This window comes from Gracilinanus agilis, chromosome 3, assembly GCF_016433145.1.
Source record: "Gracilinanus agilis isolate LMUSP501 chromosome 3, AgileGrace, whole genome shotgun sequence".
Classification (NCBI taxonomy): Eukaryota; Metazoa; Chordata; class Mammalia; order Didelphimorphia; family Didelphidae; genus Gracilinanus; species Gracilinanus agilis.
The window spans coordinates 610,821,162-610,841,000 of record NC_058132.1 but is presented as its reverse complement, the minus strand read 5'-3'; the positions used below and the strand labels follow the sequence as shown (position 1 = coordinate 610,841,000).

The 19,839-nt window shown below is 38.2% G+C and overlaps 1 protein-coding gene across 1 annotated transcript in view; it reads right to left on the bottom strand.

Annotated features, from left to right (window-relative positions):
• Positions 1 to 3,405: 3,405 nt before the first annotated feature.
• The window catches only part of VWC2L (von Willebrand factor C domain containing 2 like), a 169,795-nt gene continuing 153,361 nt past the window's right edge, over positions 3,406 to 19,839 (bottom strand). Inside the window, exon 3 of the mRNA XM_044667519.1 lies at positions 3,406 to 3,554. Coding sequence (XP_044523454.1) covers positions 3,406 to 3,554 — 149 coding nt within the window. The remainder of the gene's footprint in view (positions 3,555 to 19,839) is intronic.

The following is a 19,839-nucleotide window of genomic DNA, read 5'->3' as shown; positions in this document are numbered from 1 at the left end:
GGGTACACAAGCATAGATGGGTGCTTCATTGGAGGGAATACCTACATTCGTGAGATAGAAGTTTCATTGGCATACTAAGGTATGATTTTCTCCTAGAGCTTTGCTAGGGACTGCTTTAGGATTCATGAGTCATAGTGCAAGCCTAGTTTATTAAAAAGAAAAAGAAAAGCCAACATGCCATTTTTTTAAAAGCACCCTGAAATAATAACTAGTTTTAAATGATTCTTGCCTCAGTGTGACATGCACTCTCCAGAGATGGAAACCATCTGATGTTTGGTGTTGAATAACTAACTGTAACGGGGCAGAGGGGAAATGAGAAAACCTGGGAAGTAAAGTATACTACAAACAATGTTTGCTGGTTAACACACTTTATATTTAACAAAATAATTTTTTAATAATATATTCTTTTACACATCAAATATTGTTGCTAGAATCCCCTTTTTACAGTTTAGTGTTTAGGTTTTGTTTTGTTTTTTCTTCACTAGTTTTCAGGCACACTATTGTTCAAAAATTTTAGAAATTGGGTCCTTATTAACCAACATCAGCTGACAAGCAGGCTGTTGATCCCAAACTTCCACATGGTTAGACTGAAAGCCTAGAAACCAAAAGAGGAGGGAGGAACAGGAGTGAGGAGCGGGCAGAGGAGGGAGAGGAATGGTGGTCCACAAACAAAGCCTTAAAACAGAAATGACCAACACAACTATAAACAGTCTTATTGTTCAGGGTTTGGCAAGAAGATCTCAATGGCCTGTTGAGAAGAAAACTATAGAATGTAATGGGTTTCTGAGAAATTATTACAGTAGAGGCTCACATCTCCCTAAAGGTTGGGAGTGGAGTTGGGTGGGAAAGGGGAACCCCCCAAAACCAACCCCATGTCAGCTCTACAAAGTCTTAAGGGAAACAGCAGAAACCCCTGAGATGGGATGGGGTCAGGGAGACTCTTTCTGGCAGCTAATCAACGTGAAGGCAGTTCTCTTTCAGCAATATATATGTAACTACTCCCTGAAGAGCTTCTTGACTGATGTTATACTCCACTCTAGTAAATTCTTGCTGTGACTCTCACTGTGCCTATCCTTTGATGTGAAATGACTCTATCTCAGCTTCCCGATTGCATTTCCCCTTTTCTGTTCCCCATAAAGGACATCACAGCTCCTTAATAATAGACGGAGCACTAAGCTACATGGCTCTCTTCATGATATTCTTTGTGTTTCAAACCTTATTCCTGTCATTTATTATTATTATTTTATTTCAAAGAATGTAGATTTTTGAAGCTGGCAGCAGACAACCTCCACGCAAAGGAAACAGTATCGTACATCTCTGTCTATCTGTGAGCTGACATTGTGGAATGCCTTCTCTTTTGAGTGGAGGGATAAATCATGCCGAATTGTTCATGAATGATTCATGACTGTCTATATGATATATCCATGGTGGCAACCGAAAGGCACTAGCTTCCCTGCAAATTGGCATCGTAAAGGAAGGCGGCATTGGCCTGCTTCAGTGCAACCGAAGCTATACCATGAAAAGAATGTTGGGGTTAGATCCCTGATGCATTCATTTTAGGCATGACAACTCTTTTTCTCTTGAGGGCATTAGGTGTTTTCAGGGAGGAAAGCTTGGCAATTTAAAATGAAAAATGGGCACACGGGGATGGCAGAAATATGTATCCTGAGGTTGGGTCAGTGGCAATAGGAGGGCTATCCATGGGGGAAATCTAACCTTCAGGACATCTGAGGGATGATTCAGGTCCCCAAAGGTCTGAGGAGTGAGACAGAGGCAGCATGCACAGGACTGAAGCTTTGGTGGGAGACCCTCTTTTTTTTCCAGGCAGCAGCCCAGCTGGGTTGGTTGAATTCCAGATTTGGACTCTCCCTCTGTAAGGTCCAGATTACCATGAGAACAGGAAGAGGAAAGAAAGAAAAGCTGAACTGGAGGCAATCTTAGAATTTCCCAAAGGATCAAATGGTGTTTGCTTCAGTGTCCTCAGGACCAGAGAGTGAAATTAGCAACAAGTCATGTTGCCTGGCTTCGGAGTTTCTATTCTACACTTGAATCAAGATGGTCTTAGGATACCCTGTGTATTTTTTCTGTTACTGTACTAGCAGCATTGCCAGGGCAAGCTTGAGACCTTGCAAAGGTTCACTGTTTTATTAAATATCTATATGTATATACATGTGCGTATGTTATAACACGTGTACATTTGTACCCATGTATATGCACACATACACACATATCTTTAAATGGTCAACTCATAAAATTTATTGTGCAAGTCTCACCCTAATCTCTACCCTAATCACTAATTTAAATCAGCACTTGAGGTGGAAAGAGTGTCCTGAATCTTGTCTTTTTCGACATAGGGCTGAGAGGATGTTAACTGTAACATGATAAATACAGGCTCAGTCCAGGAAATCTCGGTGACCTCCTGGCTTTCAACCAAATCTGGCCTCCAGAGCCAAGGCTGTTCAGAACAATTCAGATTCACAGTGGGACTGTTCAACTTGGCTCTCAGAGTTCTATTGCCAGATGACAGTGTTATGTTTATTTGAGTGTGTTTGGGACAGTCCAAACTCAGTACAGCAGTATGATGAAGTCTGGTGGCTAATGCAGTATTTTTTTAAAAAAATCTTTCAAGTGGAACCCTGTTTCTTTGCCATGGCTGTAATCGGGTCCAGATTTTCCTTCCCACCTTAGGTTTGGGTTGGTGGTTTCAAGGTCTTACTCTTGAAACCTCAGTGTGTGAGGCATCACCAGGTGGGGAAAGCACTCAGTCCCTACCCTGCTCCTCAGCGCCTCCTCTCTGTGTTTGTTTCTCTTTTCCTATCACAGGACATGAACATGATTGACTTGGGTGGTTTGATTAATCTGAGTCTTGGTGTGCTCCTAGTTAGTAAATATGCTCACTATTTAGGCATTCCTTTATCTCAGCATTTTGGCTCAGCTGAAAACTTTTTTTTTTTTCATTCTATAGAATCTGGTCCCCTGGATTCTAAAAAGGGAGGGAACCCGCAATAGGAAAATGCCAAGTTGGATGTACAGAAGAGTAAAAAGGAGTTAAACATCTGAAGGTAAATTGGCAGGTCAGAGGCATCACCAGCAAAGGCGTCTGTGAAGGGATGGTACTTCCTTTCTGATTCAAAAATCCCGTCGTTGTGTCACCATCAAGCATTGAGACTTATGAAAGCGGGTTACATAGCGATATACTGTATATATTCGGAATAGCAAGAGAGAGAAAGAGAGAAATTTCCTCTTAGTAAAATATTCACTTTTGTCAACCCTAAAAGGTTTTGCTGGTGACCCGTTTGTAGTTGGCAGGAGTTTTTGTTTTGTTTTGTTTTAAACATGTGCAGTGTAGAAGCCATAACATTTTTTTTTTCATTTTATGGACTTGTCATTGGTTGGGATTCTGCTTTAAACAGTCAGCTTGCCTTGGCATTCACGTTTTGAACACTGAGCTGGCTTCCACCAGTCCCCGTTGTGACAGTGACAGATGTTACATTCATCCACTTTCACTTCAATGCCAGCCGGAATTATTGTGGTTCCTGCAAAGCAGTTTGGACCTGGAATACATACAGAAATAGATTAATTAATGAAAGTGGGAAGGGGAAAAACAAAGCCATGTATGAGAAGGTCAGAGGCAAGCCACTCTATGGAGTAGCTCATCATCTGGGAAATCTCTAGTCATCCTATCGCACATTCAACTACAACCACTTTTTACCCAATACTACCACTGGCTGGATAGACATGTTTTCTTTATTTCCTTTTCTTTCCTTTGTTCTTAAGGGGCTGATTGCAGACCTCTTTGGCACATGGAGTTTGCTGAATTAGAATTCTATGGATAGCTATTCTGGCTCTCTTTGCCAGTTATGAAGACCACTAGAGACTTAGTTATAAATGGGAGAATAGGGCTAGTGTGACTATCTTTATCAAATGACTGATACCTCCATCTGGTTTGTCTTCTCAGTCTCCAGTGTGAATACAAGACAATGAACCTTCTCAAGCCCCCACCTCCTTATCTCCTGGGTTATAGTACCTTTTTGAGCCCAGTTCCTGGAATTCCCAGCATGTTTCTTGATAATGATGAATAATTCATGGCGAATGATTTATTCATATCTCAAACAGGAATTGTTAGTGGTTCATTTGATTTTTATAAATGGAGTTCCTTTAATCTCTTGGCTATGAATTTTTGCTTATTTATTTATTTATTTGAGCAGAATGACCACCAAAAATGGCTGTTCAAATCAGCATAGATTTTATTTTCTTGCATTTGTAAAAGCCTTCCTGAAACTATAATCTATTCCTTTATGTATGGATCTTTTAAGATTCTCCAATTTCACTTTCTCTCTCCCCTCTTCTCTCTCTTCTTCTCTGTCTCTCCTCCTCTTTCATCCACTGTCTCCCTTCTTTGTTCCCTCTCTCCTTTGTCTCTTCCTTATTTCCTCTCCTCTCTCTCCTTTTTTTTTAACCCATACCTTCTTTGAATTAATACTGTGTAATGGTTCCAAGGCAGAAGAGTAGTAAGGGCTATGCAATAAAGGTTAAATGACTTGCCCAGGGTTACACAGCTAGGAAATGTCTGAATCCAGATTTGAATCCATGACTTTGGTCTCTCAATCTACTGAGCCACCTAGTTGCCCTGCTCTCCTCTATCTTCTTCTTTCTCTATCCCATTCTCTGTTTTCCCCTTGTCTCCTTCCATACTTTTCCTACCTTATTCCCAGTTCCCCTCTCTCCTTCCCTCTGTTCTCCCTCTATAACCCCCTCATTCTTTTGTTAACTCTTTCTCTTTCCCTTCCTTGTTCTTTCTCCTCTCTCCTTCCCTCTCTCCTCTTCTCTCTTCTTCTCTTCTGTTTCTCCTTTTCTTCCATTCTCTCCTTTCCTTATTCCTGCTTTCCTCTCTTCTCTTCTCTCTCTCCTTTACTCTTTTCTTATCTCTTTCTCTTCTTTCTTCCCTTCTCTTCCTTTTTTGGTCCCTCTCTTCTCTCTTTCCTTCCCTCACTTTCCCTTCTCTCTCCTTTCTTTGCTTGTTTCACCTTTCACTCCATTCTCTTCCTTCCTTATTCCTGTTCTCCACTCTCCCCTCTTTCTCTCTCTCCTTCACTCTTATGCTACATCTTTCTCTTTCCTCTTCTCTCTTCTTTGTTCCTCCTCCTTCTCTCTTTTTCTCTGTCCCTTCTCATTTCTTCCTTCCTCCCTCTACCCCACTCATTCACTTTCCCTTGCCTTTCCCTTTCTATCTCTTTCCTTTCCTCTCTCCCTCACTCCTACCCCCCTCATCCTTTCCTTCCTCCCCATCTCCATATCTTTCATTCTTTAGAATCCTCTGTCACTTCTTTCCCCTATATATGCACAAACACTTATATACATATGCTAAGTCAATGATGTGTTTCATATCTAAATGAAACAAAAGTAGCATTGTTTCCCAAGTTGTTAAGTAATTGAGTGGGAATGGGCCAGATTGCTGATGCTTTGAAATAACTGGGAATATCAGAAATACCATTATGGAAGCATTAATTAGGTGTAGTAGGGAATATAATTGCATTCCTAACCCTAACCCTTCTAAAGTAGGCACTAACAGTAATTTGCTATCTACATGACACAAGAATTTGGCAATGTATATCAATACAAACATGCTTCCCTTCTTAAATATCTCATTTGTTGCAATTAATTTATAATAGGACATTTTGCCCCTGCAGAACTCAGATCAGACACTATAGTTCCACTTGAAAACCAAACCTATGACTTAAAATTTTTTAAGATTACTAAACTAATAAAACATATTATTAATGCCTGGTTAACAACTATAGCATCTGTCACTTATTATGTTAGTTTGGTTTTGTTCTGTGGAGGTGAATTATCTATCTGTGTACATTATATCTGTATTCATGTTTCTTTCCTTCTCTCTGGAGGACAAGTACATAAAGCAGAGTGGTGTCCTGGCTCTGAGATTCATGTTGGAAGCACTTGATGGAGGCAATTGCAGAACTCAATCAACTTTAAAGCAAAAGTTCTTGGCATGGGGCTTTGAACTTGTTTATATTAACATTTTGATAACTATATTTCATTATAATTGGTTTCCTTTGTAATGCTTGGTATTTCACTTGCACACTAAAGTTATCATGCTGAGAAGGGGTCCATAAGTTTTGCCAGTGTTCCAGAGGGTTCCATGACAAACAAGAGTCAAGAACCCCTGTTCTAAAAGCATCTAAGGTGAAACAGTAAACCAGACCATTGAGCTGGGTCCAGAATTAAGTCTCTCAAGTCTCTTCATGGCCTTTGGCACAAGGCCTTTCGGCATCTCCATGTCCGTTGTCAATAGACATTTCCTAGCCAAAGCAGTTCTACTTAGAAGCCAAAGGACCTAATGAAAACTGAAATGAGTTTTAGAATAAAGCTAGCTGATTGGATTTGACTTGGTTTCTTGAAGTCATCCTAAAGGAGGATTAGTTCTTATACAATCACCTCATATATAAACCCATAACTTTCCCATGGATGTGGGGAGATGGTTTGAGAGGGGATGAAAATTGGGGAAAAAAAATCCCATCATGGCTTCACAACCCAATTGATTCAACCAAAGGGTCAATTATGGTTCCATAAATCTTTTCTCCAATTCATCAGAGGTTAGGGGAATCTGTAAGATAAAATCATAAAATCTTGACAATTTTTTGGAGCTTTTCATTTTCAAAATCCAAATGGAAGTAAGGGAGGGGAGTCAGTCTCAAAAAAGAAAGTTGTTTTTTTTTTCAAATTACTCCTTGTACATTTGGATACATCTGGAGAATTTTCTCTCTTTCTATATCTTCCCTTTTCTATAGTCATAACCAAAGAGATCATAGAGAGATCTGTCTTTATTTGACTAACCTCTATACATCATATTTTGAGTGCCATTTAGAACCTTCTCATTTGGTGCTTAGGAAATATTAATTGATGATGGCAGTGATGTGCCAGGAAGTTCCTTTGCATGACACTAGTCTCAACTGGTCACAGTATGATCCCTCTGGTAGGGAAGACTCCATTGCCCCCTTCACAGCAGAAGCATGTTTAAGTAACAGGAAAATTCTCAATAATCTCATTAATTTTGTTAGTTTCCTTCAGAGAACATTCTGGTCTCACCACATTACATAGTTACGTACTACTTATTGGAATTTGATGATTTTATCTCATTAAAAGTTATTTAGATATTTGTCCTGTAGAACAACCAATGGGATAAGGATGTTGTGCAGCTAGCACACACTTTCATTTGCAAATACCACAATCATTTTTGACTAAATACTCATTCTCCACCAATGTATTATTATTTTAGAGTTCTAAGACATACCTTTGTTGAATTTCAGTTACCCCTGGTTCTAGGAATGATTTCCTTTCGAGTAAGAATAATTCTATTTTCTTCCCTCTATCCAAGCCCCTACATCAGGGGAAGTTGCTTAGGAGAATAAACTGCATTACAAAAGCAACATATTTTGATGTGGAGTCCTTGGAGAGGGCCCAGAGGGGAGCAATGAAAATGATTAAACTAAAGGCTGGCAAATAGGACCTCTGAGGAAAGGTTAAAGGGATTGAATTATTTAATCTGGAATGAGAAGACAGAGCTGTAACTCAGTAAGTCTCTCAGTATGAAGGTTTATTATATGGAGAATAGTGATCAACTGTTTTCCATCTCCACAGGGGCCCAGAATAAGAGGAAATGGGAATAAATCTTATCTCGAAGGAATTAGATTGACTAGCTGTTTGCTGAATACTTCCATCAGGAAGTATATTTTGTATAGCTATTCAATATAACTGGTGACTATCACCAAGGAAAGAGGTAGGATCTTTCTCTTGGAGATCTAGCAGTTTAATGCAATGTAAAGAGACTGGCTCAGGGGTCAGAGGATTCAATTTAAAACCCCACCACCATCACATAATCCTTTGTGAGAGAACTTGGCTAAGACACAACATTCACAGACCTCAGTTTTCTCATCTGTAAAAAGTAACTGATTTAAACTAGATGGTCTCTGGAGGTCCTTCTAGATCTACGAGTGTGCTATTTCTAAAAACAGAAGAAATGCTAATTTTCCAAGTGTGGCTCAAGCAAAAAGCTTTACCAAGAAAAAGGAGAATAGATCCAATCACTTCTTATAGCTACTCTGAGCTTTAAGATATATTTATCTCTCTATCTTATAGATATAGAGATATTTCAGTATATATATATATACATATATATCTATAACATATCTACATCTATCTAGTGGTACAGTTCCTATCTTTACAAGGGGAGGAGTGTAAAGATGAATGGAACTGATAATTCCTTAAACTTTTCATCTAGTACAAAAAACCCGAAACACCTTATTTTCTCTTTTAGTAACAATTCCAAGATGGAAGGGCAAGGGCTAGGCAAACACAGGTTAAATGACCTTCAGAGTTACATAGCTATTAAATGTCTAAGTTCAGATTTGAACTGAGTCCTTCACATTCCAGGCTTACTTACTCTATCCACCATGACACTTGGTTGCCCTTGCTTCCAAAACATTGTACAAAGTCTTAGCTAAAAAAAGAATGGACACATGAAAGGCAAAGTATAGACTAAGGCTTCCATAACTGATTTTGCCTCTCTGAAGATGGCTTGGAGAATCACTTGGATGATCACTGTATTTTAAAATTACTCATATCAATTATTATAGTTTCAAGGAAATGCTAAGGCATTAAAATATTAGAACATGAGTTAATCAGAAAATATGGCCTGTAGGGGCAGTTGGGTAGCTCAGTGGATTGAGAGTCAGGCCTAGAGACGGGAGGTCTTAGGTTCAAATCTGGCCTCAGACACTTCCCAGCTGTGTGACCCTGGGCAAGTCACTTGACCCCCATTGCCCACCCTTACCACTCTTCCACCAAGGAGCCAATACACAGAAGTTAAGGGTTAAAAAAATGCAAAAAAAACCTGAAAGAAAATATGGCCTGTAGTACATTTCAGCAAATAGAAAATAATTTAATGAGAGGACTAGGGATGGAGGTAGGGAGAGGGAAGAATAGATTGTAAAAGTCTTAAGTTCTCTTCCTAAATCTTCCATTGGCTTTTATTCTAACCATGATCTTCAGTTTCCTCACCTGTAAAACAGTGAGATTGGACTAGATAATCTTTGCTATTTACTACCTGTGTGACCTTGAGCAAGTTACCTAATCTCTCGGAAAAGTCAAATGGATGTCTCTGGGCTCAGTTTCTTCATCTAAGAAATAAAGGTGTTGGACTAGATGATCTCTGAAGTCCTTTCCAGGTCTAAATTTATGATCACTAAAGGCCTTTTTGTTTCTAAATGCCAATATCTTGTTCTGTTATCATTCTACCTTTCTATGTGAAACTCAAAGTAATATCTGCTCCATCTTGCTCCTACAATGTTCTACAAAGTTTAATTACATAAGTTTTGTATGATTGTTCTGAGTTCCTCTGAGAAAGGCAATCCATAAATATCAGCTACTGTGTTTTTGCAAATGGCTCCAGATATTCCAGATGTCTTTATATTTATTTTTCAGGAAATAGAGTAAGGTGTGAGTAGAATTCCTTTTTAAGAGCAAGAAAGAGCAGCCAAATGTTTGAACAGCCATGAGAGAGCAGCCAGTGAATAAGTACTTCAGCTCCCTCACACAAGACCTTCTGCAAGGCTATATTTGAAATAAAAGGAGAAAGGTAATAAAAACCAGCAAAGGGGAAAGAAGAGGCTCTTGGTGTTTTGTGGGAAGGCTTACACTGTTGTAAATCAAGCAGCATTTCCACAGGCCTGGGCTTGCAAAAACAAGGGTAAAGGAGACTGAAACGTGAGCTTCTCTCAGCTATAATACGGTCCCTGAAAAATCTGCTACCCACAGCTACTGAGAAAAGAAAAACAACAACAACAACAACAACAAAACAACAAATTCAGGTCTGTTATGTATGGTTCTATATTCTGGTGCCTAATTTGTGTGGATATTCCCTCTAAGATCTTCCTCAAAAAGGGAGATCTTTAGGCACAGATCCATGTGTTTATTTACCCAAACCATAAGGAATCAAAGACCTTTCAGAGGCTAAAACTTTTGTTGTGCTGTCTTTAGACATGCAGGGGAGGTAATAGGTCAGATGACTCCAGAGAAGTGAGAAGGTTTTCTTCACAGCTCTTTCATCTACTTGCTGAGTCAGTTTTCTCACCTTATCCATATCCCAGATCCCCTGTGATCTCCAAGGGACTAAGTATTTCTCACTGAGACAAGCTTCATGGAGCAGACTTGCTGAGGCTACAGGAATGCCACACTGACTGCCAGTTTATGAAGATGTTACAGATATAGTAGCATCACTATGATGCTAGGTGTTGAAGAAGACTAGAGAAGAGAAAGATTGATTAACTTTGATTGGGAAAAACAATGGGAATTAAGAGACTACAAATAATTCCACAATCCAGCTCTGTCATAGATCAATTTTTTAATTAGGGCTGTCCAATTAACTCCTTCAAATCTTAGTATCCTTATCTGTGGTGCCATTGGTATTTGAAACAGCTAAGGTTCTTCTATGACTTACATTTTACAGGCTAGGCTGTAAGGTAGCCACTCAGGTCTGAAGATCTTCATCTGAAGAAACCCAACCTTTACCTGGAATAATTAAATATGATGGAAAGACTATGCAGAAGGTCAACAGACTTTTCTACAAGGTGCCCTGTCCTTGGCTTGGATCCAAAGTCATTGTTTATGATACTGAATGAATTAATGACAATTAAATAGCTCATCATGTGCCAATTGGAGGTTGGTCTTAGAAGTCCTATATTTTCTTGAAAAGAAAACAACCATATTCCATAATCTAAAGACAAAAGGAACTCATTGCTTTCAGTCATGAAATATACATAGGTGCTCTAGAAAATCACCTTCCTGATATGGTTTGGGGAATATAGAACCTCGCCATCCCCATTCAACAATGAATATTCCTGCCTACTCATCTCAATATTATGACTCTGTCTGAAATTTCCACAAGAGAGTTGGGTTCAAGTCCCAGTTCAGCCTATTGCAACCCACGATTGTATGTTGTCTTATATCTCTGAGTTTGTTTCCTTAGTTATCAGAGGAGAAGGACAAGTTAGAACATTTCTATGATGGTTTGTAGTTATAACATTCCCTGATTCCTTTGCAAATATTGTCTAGGAGGAATAATGCATGTAATTACCACTGACCACTTACACCTCAGATTTAATTGATTCATCAGATAATCTCTAACAGAGAACAGGGATCAGATGCACTCAAGGAACAGGAGAAAGAATAAGTGAGATTTAATATGAGAGTAGGATTGGAGAAAGAGCTGGGGTAGTCAGTAATTTAGCAAGCATTTATTAAGTTCCTACCATGTGGTAGGTACTGTGTTGGGTGCTGGGAGTGGAAGGTAAAACTAAATAAGTACTTATTATGTACTTATTATCTGCCAATACAAAGACAAAAACAAAGCATCACATTACTTCAAGAAAGTTAATTTCTACTGGGGAAATTCATGGGGTCCTGCTAAGGAAGACAAGTTCAGTCAGAGCCCATCAGCAACAGTGGTAGAGGGTAGAGGTGGCCAAGGGGCAGCATGTTGGCATTAGGCACCTGAATGGAAAATGAGTTCAAAAGAGGGACATTAAAGGACACTAGGGGAAAACTTCATTTTTGTTTTTAGTTTTGACTGGGGTTGATTTTTATGAAAGGACTCAGAATTAGTCTTCCTTTGTTTAACTTTGGGTGTCTTCCATATTTTAGTAACAATTATATTTTCACTCTGCCTCTCTAGGGTTTTCTTTTCATGAGTTCTTTGCTAAAATCCAAATCTTGATCTTTAAATATCTCCATCATTTCTCAAATCCCTTTTCATCTTCCCTGCCACCTCCTCTCTTCTTCCTTCTTTTTCTCCTTCCCTTTTTCCTTTCTTTTCCTCTCTCCCCCTTTTACTTTGTCCCTCTCTACTTTATCCTTCCACTATCCCTCTCCTTTATCCATTTCTTTTCCTTTTTTGTCCTCCTTTTTTTCTTTCTCATCTTCTCATCCCCATCTCTCTTGCTTCTTTCCAGTCTCCACTTCTCCCTTTTGATATTAATGATTACTTTACAAAAATGAGGCTTTAGATGCCATTCCATACGTTGACATTCTTTGTTAGATATCACCTGGTGCTAAGGGGTAGGAGATAAGGAAGGGGAAGAGTATTGAGCAGGATGGGAAGAGCTGACAATAAAATGTCTGGAGGAGGGGAAGAGATACTAATGCTGATTCCATTCCTTTGATCTTTTGGGATACTAGCAAAACTTGGAGAGAGCAGCATGACCAAGAGGAAAAAGTAGTAGCTAGAATCTACTTGTTAGGGAATTTTGATCTCCTGATTCTTTGTCCCACTTTCTAAGCTTCTATTTTTCAGTAGTAAAAAGGTTAATGACCACCATACAGAAAGGCTTTATCTTAAGAAACTTATATGATGTTCCTGAAAACCTGATTCCAACTGCAATCTAGCATTGCTCAATAGGCCTCTTTTAAGTATTGCCATTTCTGGCCTTGATTTGAATATTTTATAATTGACACTTGGTATCTTTTAGAAATTGGTTGTAAATGATCTTCCTGCTGCATAAATGAAGCTGATTCGTATTGTGCAAAGCTATAAATGCTCTATGTTTATTTGGCAGTGCCTTTAAAACATTGTTTCAACAAATAGTTCTCTCACAGGCCTCTGCCTACCCTGGAATTAGACTGGATTATAGACATTCTCATAACAAATTCTAATTCTTTGCTTCATGAAGTCTGATGGATGATATTGTGCTTTGACAAAGCAAACAGCTTTTCTGATCAGGTGGACTCATTTTTCACTATTGAAGTGTTGGGGCAAATACTGCATTCCTAAAATGCCTGTAATTGTAGCAAACTACATCAGAAGTTGAACTAAGCACCCAGCTCCTCCCTAATAAGATGTTCCCATTCTTTGCCAAGGACTGCATTAATCAGATTCCAGGCAGTGAAGGGTGCTTCTGAAATATGGATCATTCCTTTCTCTTGCCTTCTAGCCTCTCACTCATAAACTACCTCAGAACTCTATTAAAAATAAAAAAGAAACAAAAACCTTCGTATCAAGGTGGCAAGATTCAAGAAAGATTGTTTTCTCCAAGGCTGCCCTAAAGCTGCTTGTTAATCATTTTATTTGGAAACTCAATATTGTCAAACTTCTATGCAAATTTTAGACTGAGAGTTCTCACCCTTAAGTATACAATATTTATAGCCTGGTGCTCCAATTAACTAGCAAAAGGGGTTAGATTTGAGAGGAAAGACCAAGTTGAGTCCCCTTCTTCCCTCTAAAGCACTCTATTTACCCTCCAAATTAACTTTTTGCTGTTGATGTTGTCTTTGTCCTTTTTCTTTCCTTCCTTCCTTCCTTCCTTCCTTCCTTCCTTCCTTCCTTCTTTCCCTCCCTTCTTCCTTCCTGCTTCCTTCCTTCCTTCCTTCCTTCCTTCCTTCCTTCCTTCCTTCCTTCCTTCCTTCCTTCCTTCTTTCCTTCCTTCCTTTCTTTTTTAGTAATTTAGAGCATCCTGTGAATTCAGGACCTGGGTCAGCACCAGCACAGCTTCAGGCAAGTAATAGTAACTAAGCAAATACTTATTTAGTTGATTGAGTGGATCTTCTTCAGCCCTGTCCACTTCCAAAAGGGATGTTTTCAACTTCTGATAAATGGCTATAAAAGTTTGTCTATGCATGAACAATCTCAGTTCTTTCTGTTTTTTATTTGACAACTGGTTTTGATTTATGGTTTAATAATGATTTCTTCAAGATATTATTTGATCTTACATTTAAATGTATGAGATTTTGCACTTTTCACAGGGCTTTCATTATCTCATTTGAGTCTCACAATGGAATAGGAATCACATCTTCACTCAGAATAAAAGGGGACTCCTTGGCACTTTGTGACATGCATCTCAATGAAATTCATAGCATAAACACATACTTACACATTTTATAGCAATGGAGAAATGGAAACCAAAGGGTTCCCATACCCTAAAATAAGATGATTGATGGGACCTTTCCTGAAGACATCTGGATCACCAAATGACTATCTGATATTATTATGGCATGTGTGCATTGTAAACACATAGAAATAATGTGTAAGATAAGCATACGAGTAATCTTTTAAACTTTAAGTTGTAGAACAGTTGTTGTTTGCCCTGGTAAAGTATTGCTTACTGGAAGTGCCCTATGAGAGTGAAATTACAAGTTTGGATAAAAAAGTAATGTAGTGCCATTTCTTATATTATCACTAGACATAGAATAATGCTCATGGGTACTTAAAGACTGCGAATGGGAAATGGTTCCAACAAGATAAGAATAGATGGATTGTCCATATTATAGTTTGACATTGAGAAATTCAGTTTTTCACATATTTTGGAACATCTCTGAAATGAATGATTTAGAAAGCCTGGGTCTTAAAAATCACTTGATTGTCCCTATGATCATTTCTATTGAATGCTTGATAAACCCTCTCTGTTATTATGCTCTCACTACACATCATGGGTCCTTGCAGTGAATACTCACATATAGAGCAAAGGCAGCATTACCAGAGATATATCCCTCTAATTCCCTCTCATTCCTTCTATCAGGGTGGTACATGTTACTCAGAGAAATTAATGTATTTTATTCATGCTTCAAAATAGCAGCATTTGGAAACTTTCCATGTCTTAAAAGAGGGGTAGGGTGGTATTTGGATGTGCATGTATGTGTCAGTCTGGTGAGGAGTTATTTCAAATTTCTGGAAGTCTAGGAAATAGGAAATCACACAAAAAAGGAAAATGTCATAGGAGGCAATATTAAGGAATCCCTTCAAATTAAAGGCAGTTTTGTTTAAAGGCTTTAGATTCAGAAACTGTTTATATTCTTTTCCTGGAGGTTTGCAGTGCAATTTAAAGTGAGAAAAAACTACTTGTCTGGTCAGAGCATCAATTGCTGCAAAATAAACAACTTAGCTTCCCCAAAGGTTCTCTGCATTGCTGATGTGCTGAGACACTCAGGAGTGTGGGAACATCCTGGGGAATACATTATCATCTTCTACACAAGGCAGTGGGGCCCTGGCCTTTTAAAAAGAAACCTCAATGGTCTTTAGACAATAGTATTCATTTCCAAAGTAGGGAGATGACTATGGTTTAATAAAGTAAGACGGCCACTCTAGAGGACATTATATGTGCTGAAAATCTGGAGGCCAGCTTGCCTACATGGGCAGAGAAACAAAAAAAAACAGAAGAGAAGGAAATTCTAATGGTTAAGGTACAAAATTTAATGATTCTTCTCTGATTTGTGATGTGTTCTTGAATAGAGATGTATAAAAAAGGGATTGCAGAGGGAAGAGAACAGAGGTGGGAGACTGTAACAGATTGGGAAATGCTCTCCTGACTCAACATGTGCAAAGGACACTGATTCCCAGAGAATGTCATCAGGCAGATGTTAACATGATGACATTAATGGGCAGATGTTACAGCAGATGTCAAGCTTTCAGAATCAGTAGCACGTTAGAATATTCCAGTAAACTTCTTCCATAAAGTTGGACTTTTGCTCTGCACTGAAGATTGGTCCAAGCCATTCATGCTCCTCCCATCTTCCCAATCCTTCCTTTGCATGTGTCTGGGCTCAGGTTAATTAAACATTTCCTGGAAATTTATATTCTTTGGCTTCCTCATCCCATTGAATATAAATGAAGGAAACTGCTACAGACTCAGCCAAAGTTGTAACTATTAGTGGCACTTTGAACTCTGTGGATGGGCCACTGGATGTTAGGGGGCAAGCAGGATTGTTTGTTTTTTAATATTTTCATTTAATTCTGCAGATGGGATATGTAAACCCTTCCTATTGCCAAATCTATTGTGGCTAAGGAAAACATCTGGTTGAAATTCCACTGACCTTTTGAGACCCCCAAGTTTTCCTATTATGCTAGTTTTCATTCCAAATGGCCCAGCTTAGCCCTAGGGGATGTATTTTCTGGAGCAGTTGAGCAGTAAAGAGTGTTTGTGCAGCAATTGCAATTCCCATGCAGATATTCAAGGCAACTAGTTTAGAATCTCCTGAGCTAGGCACTTTTTTTTAGATTTGCATATTGGGATTTATCTCCTCTTTGCATCAAAAACTATGTACCAGGTTTGAGGAAGATGCTGGGAAGTGAAGCCTTTTTATCCAGTCCTCTATGTTCCACAAAGAACTGAATAGTAAAGAAAACTTTCTCATCTGTTTATTGGGGAAAGTTGTGTCTCCAAAATAACTCTGGTGTCAGACTTTTCCCCAAGTGAATTGGTGTCTGTAGCTAACTCTTTGGTTGTCTAAAGTGTCACCTTTAATGATTGAATCTGCACAGTGAAAATGGGATTTTTTATGTAAAGAAACATCAGTGTAAAGTTGGAAGGGACGTTAGAAGCTATCTAGTCCAACCTCCTCAATTTTATTGATTAAAATTACTAATTAAAATTTGCATTTATGTAGCACTTTAAAATTTGCAAAGCACTTTACCAATGCCACCTCATTTTATCCTTACAACACAACCATATAAAGTCATTGCTCTAATTATTCCCATTTTATGTGTGAGTAAACCAAGGCAGAAAGGATACGTGACTTGTTTAGAGTCTCTATGTCCAAAGCTGAATTTGAATTCAGATCTTCCTGTCTCCAGGTACAGTATTCTACCTGTTGCATTACCGAGCTGTGCCTAGGACGCCGAAGTTCAGGGAGATTGTGCCCAAGATCACACAGGTGAAAAAGGCAGAAACAAGATTTAAACCCAGATGGTCTGACTGTAGAGTCAGTGTTTTTTCATTATTCCACGATTGGCTCTTTTCAGTTAAATTGGCATTTGCTTTTAAGTTGCAGGCACTATGTCACACCTAATTAATGTGGTGGTTTATTTGGTTACTGATCCTCTGTCCTACCCTTTAATTTGCATTGGTTTAGTAATAATAGCATTCATATAGCACTTTAAGGTTTGCAAAGTATTTTACAAATATCTCATTGTATCCTTATAAACACCTGGGAGGTTGTTGTTGTACAGTCATTTTCAGTTATGTTCAATTCTTTGTGACTCCACTTGGGAGGTTTTCTTGGCAAAGATACTGGAATGGCTTACTATTTTCTTTTCCAGTTCATTTTACAGATCGAGAAACTGAGACAAGCAGGGTTATTTCACTTGTCCAATGTCACACAGCTAGTAAGTATGTAAGACTGGATTTGAACTCAGATCTTCCTTACTCTAAACCCAGTGATCTAACCACTGTGCTACTTATCTGCTCCTTTCCTGAGATATAGTTGCTATTATTATCCCCACTTTACAGATGAGGACACCTAGGCACACAAAAGGTTAGATAACTTCCCCCAGGGTCACCCAGCTAGGGTCTGAAACTGGATTTGAACTCAGGTTTTTCTGACTCAAAGCTAGTGCTCTCTCTACAAAGCCACCCAGATACTTCCCTAAACTATATACTGAGGACCTGAAGTTAAACATGAAGTAGAAGTCTGAGAATAGATATCATTAAACTTAAGAAATTAATACTGACAGTGGAACCTCCATATCTAGGTATCTTTCTTTAATAGGATCTTTAGACAGGAAAAGTTCAGTCCTATTTGAAAGCAGAGGAAGAGACTAGTTGACCAGTTAAGATGGAAAACTGCCTGAATAATTGTCTCCAATTGGCAGTGTTGGTCTTGCTTGTGGCTTTCATGGTTGCTATTGGCAACTCTCAATGAGCTCAGAGAATCAGGGACCTTTGGAGATGCTATTAGGGTGGCACCTCAATAGTGAGGTTTTGGCAGAATACCCGGCCCAGATGGTCAGTGGTTCTGAAAATAGTCTGAAAGTTGCCTCCACCCCTTCGTACTGTTTTTGGATTATTTTCTTTCTTTTCTGAATGCCTTACAGAGAAGCTAAGTATCACCATGAATTAGACTCTAGCTATTAAGGCTAGAAATAAGATTTCTATTCCCAGAACTTATTAAAATATACTTCCATAAGGGAAGTATCAGATGTTTCACAGAGTTTATTATAATGGGATTTGACCTATTATAGTCAATATAGGTTTGCAAAGATGGGAGATAAGATTCCTTTAAGGAGTGTTTAATCACTATTACCTACTTAACTAATGAACAATCACCGTAATAATAATGATAGTAATGATTGTGTTCTCAGCTTTGCCAAGTGTTTTACATATGCTGTATTTTTATCTTTGCAACAAAACCTGTGAGGAAGTTGCTATTATTATATCTATTTTGTGGATGAGGAAACTGAGGTTAAGAGCAATTAAACAACTTTCCCAGAATTACACAACTAGATTTGAACTCACATCTTCTTGGGTCTAAGTTCAGTATTCTATCCAGAATTTAGCTGTTTTCTGTGGTCTAAATATGGGGCTATGTGCTACTTTTGGAAAAACACTTGCTCTGTGGCCTGATGACTTGATTTTAAATCCCAGCTCTCTAACTTATGTGTCAAGTTATTTCTCTTTTCTTTGATTTAATTTTCCCAAACACAAAATTATATACTTGGATCTTATTAATTAGCTATTAACCCACTACTGTGTATTAATAGGTAAGGAGGATACAAATACAAAATGGATGTTGTAGCCCTCATGGAACATAAATTCTCCTTGAGGTATATATTTTTACAGATAAATATGGTATATATGTAAATTAAATATGAGGCAAGTGGGGGACTCTAACTGACATTTTAAAGCGTCAGGAAAGGCATCCTGAAGGAGATGTCTCTTAATGTCTAAGTTCCCTGGTAGTCTTAAAATTCTCTTATATTATGAATTACATGGAACTTCATAATATTTATGTTCTAAAGAAAATACTTGGGTATTTAGGGATTGTTAAATCTTACTTGTGTTATCTAATTTTCAGAAATCACAAGTGTAGCTTCTCTACCAATCTGAGTTTGAAAAATACTCTTGAAAATATTGGTTCAGGATGAAAGATTTTTCTATTGATGTTTTAAGACTGTGAAATGTACTCCACATATTGTCAAGTAGTGACGAGAGCCTTAATATCAAAGAGAGAGGGCAAATCTTGTGGCATTGCAGATCCAACAAGAGGAAAAGAGTAAAGTCTGACTAATTGATATAGCTAGCATACTGCTGGCAAGGAAACGGGAACAGTGAAACATCAGTGGGTCATGTTTTTGCAGATTCAATGACAACACTAGAATCACTTTGGCTTCACCTTCACATTGGGATAGACATTTTAAGAATTTAAGCTTCTCTTTAATCTGAGTTTCTTGGTGTAAAACCTATATCAGTGAAAGGATCTGGAGGAATTAAGAACTCTAATATATAATGAGAGGAGAAAATTCATTTGTTTGGTGCTCTCAGAACTGTGCTGGAAGCTTGTTCATGGAGAGAGGATGAGTTCACAGCCATTATGCTGAAAGAAAATTCATTTAATGAAATTTTAATATAATCAAGCTAATATTTGCTGAATTTTGTATTTTTAACCCCAATTCAAATATCTGATGAATAAACTTTTACTCTTAAATTTCTCTTTCATATCCCTCTGGAGTCTAGGTTTCTCTGCCATTACATGTTGGCAAGATTTTTTTCTTTGGAAAATCAAACTTATTATTTGAGGAGAAGGAACAAGTATAAAATTATTAGTATTTTCCTTCAGAATTGTTCTGTTGTTCCAATGGTCCTCCATGATTTTCCCATTTCTTAATTACTTGAAAATTCAGAAGGTGGAAAAGTGATACAAATGGCATTGAAGTACATTGGAGTAAATTTCATTTTCCAAGTTTTGGACAATGGTGATTTTAGTCCTATTGCAAATGTGAGGATCTAGAGATTAAGCTATTTCCATCTCATCTGAGTTAGTTCCAAAGTTTATCCATGG